This window comes from Ctenocephalides felis, unplaced genomic scaffold, assembly GCF_003426905.1.
Source record: "Ctenocephalides felis isolate EL2017-DRISC unplaced genomic scaffold, ASM342690v1 CF-g0.4_SCAFFOLD_01170, whole genome shotgun sequence".
Classification (NCBI taxonomy): Eukaryota; Metazoa; Arthropoda; class Insecta; order Siphonaptera; family Pulicidae; genus Ctenocephalides; species Ctenocephalides felis.
In genome coordinates this window covers 59,648,488-59,654,487 of record NW_020537324.1, presented here as the reverse complement: position 1 = coordinate 59,654,487, position 6,000 = coordinate 59,648,488, and the positions used below count along the sequence as shown (strand labels likewise).

Sequence of the window (6,000 nt, the reverse complement as noted above, 5' to 3'; positions counted from 1 at the left end):
TTTAAACCATATAAAAATTTTATTCATAAGTTTTGCTTGCGGGGGCAACCCAAAATTATCTTTTTTACATTTTCTATAGAATTCGCAATTTGTTGATCTAAGATAAGTTATATGCATTTTAATTACATAATTTAATTAAAGTAATAACTAATTTATGCATAGCTGCTCATTCAAACCCTGGTGTCCATAAATAAACACAACATCAATAAATCTTATAAAAGCACCAATAGCCTGATACTAATCCTATTTCAAGAACCGACTTTTTTCTTCATTTAAAATTATGTTATTAACCCTTTCCACTCGGATGCCGCTGCTCCGGCGGCAAAATACATATATATTTAGCATTTCGCGAGTGGAAAGAGTTAATTCGCAAGAAAATGCAAGCATGCAGTTTTTGCATTGCACGTAGTAAATTGCACAAACTTGAAAAAGTATATAGTTGTCGTACGTTTGATTTATGTACTTCACTCATAATTTGTAGTTGATTTAAATGGTATTTAAAATAATTTGAAATATAATTTTCGTATCAAGCAAAAGAAGCTTTTTCGAATACATAGAGCTAAGCACAATCAGCATGTTAAAAACTTTTTTTGTATTTCTTTTCGCATAATTTAAATACGCGTATATATTTTATAAAAAAAATATGTGTAGGCCAATATAATATTTCTTGCAGATTACATAATGTCAAAAATTGACGTCGAAAATTTCCATTAATGTACAACTTTTGATTAACATCAGCAACCTTAATAATTCTATAGTATATTTAAAGCACGTTAATTAACCATATAACCTAGATTAAAGATAATTAAAGTGACATTAAAATTTATAATAGCATATATTACACTTAATATCATAATATTCGATCGCCTAATAATATTTTCAACAGTCACTAACCTAGAACAGAAGTTGATCCTAATAAAAAATAAACCGAAATCATTCGAGAACATTATTTTATGCCGTCGTCGAAAGATTTACGAAATCAATTGTGACATTTTCATTGAATAAAATCAGCGTTTTTCTATGGAAAGTTTTCTTATCAATAATACATTCATAACGAAAAAATAAGCAGGGTTGAAATATTTAGACATGTGACGACGACACATATAGTTTTGCTGCAATATATAAATGCAATATTCTTATTGGTCATTAAATTCATAAAAATAATTCATTTATTAATATTATAATTGTATTTTAAGCGGCGTAAACCGATTTAGATAGTTGCCGGTTAATGTCAATATTGATCATCTTCAGTTATTAAAATAAAATTCTCTATTAATACTTGAATAAAATTTCCATTGAACATAATTTTAATGCTTTTCAAGCACAGCGATATTCTAATATCAAAAGAATCTTCAACTAAAAATATTGGACGCAAAAATTAAAAATATCTCACGTAATTCATAATTCATGACTAAGGGAACATAAAAATATTCATAATTAATACTTTCAAATCAAAATTATAAATAAATAAATAATTATAAATGAATTATATTCAATAAATATTTAAATTAGCTGAAAGATTTGGTGAGACTATTTTTGTTGACACCTCACATCAAATCGCATAGCAAATATGAATCTGTAAAATATCTTATAGTTTAAATGTACATTATTTGAGATTTAAGCAATTAGTACGTAATACCAGACATTAAACTATAGTAAAAACAATCGTAATACAGCGCCTACTCCTTACACACTATTATATAACAAATGTTATAATAGCAAACTAGTTTTTCTTTCCTTAAGTTTATAATTGATGCCAAAATTTAGATGCGAGAATCAAAAGCTGCTCAAGTTACGTTATAATAACGGTAAATTATAGAAAAAATTAAATAAATAAAATATAATAAGCGCCCAACGTTTAGTCTACTTTCCACGAAGAGCGCGAAAGACGCTTATAATAATTATTTCATATAGAGCCACTCTTATATTGCTAGTGATTATTAACGACCGATATTATTTTAATATAGAAATTCAATTTGCTCAAAATTTTGGCAAATTTTGAGATCAATATACATAGTACTATATAGGCGTATAAAGCGAGATTAGTGAATGCATAAAGGCTCGAGTCGAACTAATCTTTGTATAAATAAAAAAATAAATTCAAAACAATTACTTCTCTACAACTTCCTTCCTACTTCTCCAATTCCATCTTATCAAAATTAAAAATTCATCATACCTACAATAATCCTTGTCTAGCTAGCAATACACGAGTGTTCATATATGTGAGAATGAACTAGAAAGAATTAATTATTTTTAAGTGTGGAGATAGAGGTTAAACATAGGTGGCCATGGCAGTGCCGCCTGGTGATGTTTGTTGCTGATTCGGGCCGGCCAGCGTTCCACTGGTTGCGGGCTTCAGGTTGCCTGGCACATACTGGCCGATGAATGACCCGTCTTCCGTGAATCGACCTGGGATAAATAAATAGAAGAAAAAATTATAATGATGTATATTATGTTTGATTATCATCCTAATGATAACTTTATTCCCTATTGTAAACACTTAGCTAACCACCCTTCATATATGCAGGGTGTCCCAGAATTCAACGTAAAGCTGAAACAGGGTGACATAATCACTATGAAAATTTTTTTAAAAAAATGGGAAGTTTGAACCTACAACCTAGAGCTCTAGGTTCAAGTTAAACTGTAACCATTATTCGCTGGTTATTGTGATTATATTTTATTATTTTTGTTCATATAAACTTTGGAATTGTAGCCCTAAATAATATTTTTAGGGCCTTAGTAAAAAATAATAACACAATTGGCCCAAGCTTTCCAGAATTAAAACGATTTGTTGAAATGTAAACTTAAAATCTTCAAATTGATAGACTTTGAAAGGCCATCCTTTAAAAAAATGTACTAAAGTGCATGTTTGCACATTAAAAGTTCTCTCGGTTAATCACAAAATAGTACAATACTCGTTAGATTCATACTAAAGAAAAAAACACGTAGAAAGACAAAAACCTAAAGACAAATTTTGTTAGCCTATTTCGCTCACAAATCAGTTCAAAAATTTCCATTTGGCACAGTAAGCTTGTGCAAATAAAAACATGTGAACGGAATGACGTTGAGTTCTGGGACACCCTGTGTATATAGTATATATATATATATATATATATAACTATATATAACTTTAAAATCCAAATTGACTGTACTAAATAAGAAATATTTAGTTCGAACCTATGTATCAGACCAGAAACAATTTGCGAATCATACTACAACTATAACAATAAAAACTACTTCTGATTCTTAAATTTAAATACTTTCAAAATTTAAAGTTTCATATCTAGATAACTAAATAAAATGATATTTCAATAAGCATTTAACATATTTTGATGAATGATCTATAACTATCATAAAGATATGATGAATTTTGATTATAAAATATAGTACCTACGTCTCTGTATATACTAAATCAAATTCATAAAATAAATAAATATCATATATATTTTTACTTATGTAAAATAGTATATATGGAGTATATATAGTGTATTCTACAATAATTCAATATCAAAACTTAAAATTAACCGAAACTAAAATTCAAATTAAACTAACCAATAAACTTGCAAACTAGGACTAATTAAATACTCTCACAAATTAAAATACTATCGCTAAAATCAAATGTAGAAACCATTTGCACAAAGTAATTAAAAAAAAAACTATATATTTGTACTAAAAATTAAAAATTCTCAAATATGTGATACAAGATTCGCTCTTAACATAATCTTTTATTTTGCGACTTCGGCGGTGCCTTAATATCAAAATAAATATAAAAAGCAAATAAAAATATATTATAAACACAAACCTTAAAATGATAATTTAAAGATATACAGAGTATGGAATGTTTCACTAGACCAGTGTAGCAAAACCTGGTGCTGAGTCTGCGGGCGGTACTCTTCCTTTGCGTCCATATTGACCAATGAAAGAACCATCCTCATTCATTCCCTCTATTAGCAAAATAAATACAACAAAAATAAAATAAATGCAAAAACAAAAAATAATATATAACAATACTAATATAAATACAAAACGAAGTAAAAATATTTTCGCGATCGGAATACATACATATATATTATACTATAAAATCACAAACAATAAAACGATACAATATATTTAAATTAAAAATACTGTATACAAAGTAATACTTTTCACTATATGCAACATAAGAGCTTTTCAAACATTTTAGTTCATAAATACAAAAACACAATAAATAAATTCATAGAATAAAATAATTGTATAATACAGCTTAACAACAAAAAATTCATAGAATATTTTTTATCCACTTTCGTCATACGAATAGTGGATTAAATAATGTAGACCAATGAAATTGGTAAAAAAAAAGTTAAAAAAAATCATAGGATCACAATTTCAATAGTCTTTTAAATGAAACACAATGCACATAATTATCTTTATTATACTTTTTTATACATAAATAAACTTTTTACAAACATTATTCATAACATTATATAATAAAAACCGATATGACCGGAGGTTAAGCGTTCATCGCCTTATTTTCTCCATTTTCGTGCTGCAAATCACGAAAATATAAGTATTTAGAAATAATCCAAATTTAAAAATGATTAATAATATTGTGGGAAGCAAAACGGTACCTACCTTGTTTTAGTTAAGACTTGTTATATGCACATAATTCATTAGCATTGTCCTCAGTCAATTTAGTTTTTCATTAACATTATTTCACACAATCACAATTTACAATTATAATTATGATCACTCATAATTAAAACACTTGGTTAGCACTTACATGATTAATTAAAACAAAAATTAAGGATGAAATTTAAAATCACTCTTTATGATTTGAAAAGCTCACACATTTTTTTTAAAGCGACATGTTTTGTTTGGTGTTTCCAAATATTTCCTCTGTATTTGGTTAATTATTGATTCATTCAATGTAAATATGTAGTAATTGATTACCCAGTTTTTAAATATGTTATTGTTTATGCTTTATACTGATTGTATAAAACAGTATAAGATCAGTGTATTATCAATGATACATTTTTAGTAGTACTAGGATAAAAACGATGATCAGAAGAATAAAAACCAGTATCAAGTAATACTATCCATCCGTAAATGACAATGTTATCCAAGCAAAATAATGAAAATTTTGCTACAAGATTAACAAATTACATAACTGACCTGTATCTCCTTCTCCGTATTCTGCCATTGAGTCTGTATCACTTTCTGGACCAACTTTTGGTCCACTACTCATTGATTGTCTTCCTTGAGATTTTCCATCCAAGCTGAAATGAACAAAAATCATATTGCTTTTAGAAAAACTCGGGATACAAGGTGGAAATCTAGGACTGTCTCGACCAAACCGAAACGTATGGTCACATTAAATAATTGTTTATAATAATACTAACGGTTGTGAATATTCATTGAAGCCTGCTTCTTCAGGATAATCCCTGCGGCCGTTTGCTACTTCTCGATCGTGGACATCGTATTTACCACCCCGATTTCGTTTGATTATACAGACAATAATCAACACTAATAGTAAGAAAGCAATAGCCAGCATCATTCCGATAAACCATCCAGCTGTTGCTACATTTTCTTTCGGCTGGATAATTGGCCCTTCTGTAAATGAAATAATTCAAATCTTGTTATAACAGGAAATAATGTTTAAGATTTCCATATAACATTAAAATAAAAGGCATAACTAAGTAGAATAAATCTAGATCTTATTTAGAGATAAAAACTTACCAACTCCATATGTATCAACTTCTTGTACAGGGCTTTCAGTCAAATAATCTCCATCTACAGCGACTACTTTAAATTCGTACATTTCACTCGGCGTTAAACCTCGTACTATTAATGTATCGTCGTCTAATTCTGGTTGTGTACTCAAATACTGTGGCTCGTTCTTTATTCTATAATAAAAAATACTTTATATTAGTATTAACTCTATATTACAATCACAGTATTCAACAATCACATATTACATATGTAATGTAATCGACATGGAATATGTGACATAGCCAAAAATGT

The 6,000-nt window shown here is 28.1% G+C and overlaps 1 protein-coding gene across 3 annotated transcripts in view; it reads right to left on the bottom strand.

The window, feature by feature from the left end:
- Positions 1-1,680: 1,680 nt before the first annotated feature.
- LOC113368352 (neuroglian) overlaps positions 1,681-6,000 on the bottom strand; it is a 77,720-nt gene continuing 73,400 nt past the window's right edge. The window contains exons 20-24 of one of the 3 annotated variants that reach the window (XM_026609901.1): positions 5,716-5,882; positions 5,379-5,589; positions 5,152-5,255; positions 3,803-3,944; positions 2,284-2,409 (exon numbers count right to left, since the gene is read on the bottom strand). In XM_026609901.1, the coding sequence (XP_026465686.1) occupies positions 3,847-3,944; positions 5,152-5,255; positions 5,379-5,589; positions 5,716-5,882 (580 nt within the window). In that variant the 3' untranslated portion in view covers positions 2,284-2,409; positions 3,803-3,846. Of the gene's footprint in view, positions 2,410-3,802; positions 3,945-4,479; positions 4,526-5,151; positions 5,256-5,378; positions 5,590-5,715; positions 5,883-6,000 lie in introns of those variants that run through there. The other 2 variants (XM_026609900.1, XM_026609902.1) reach the window with 2 other exon arrangements.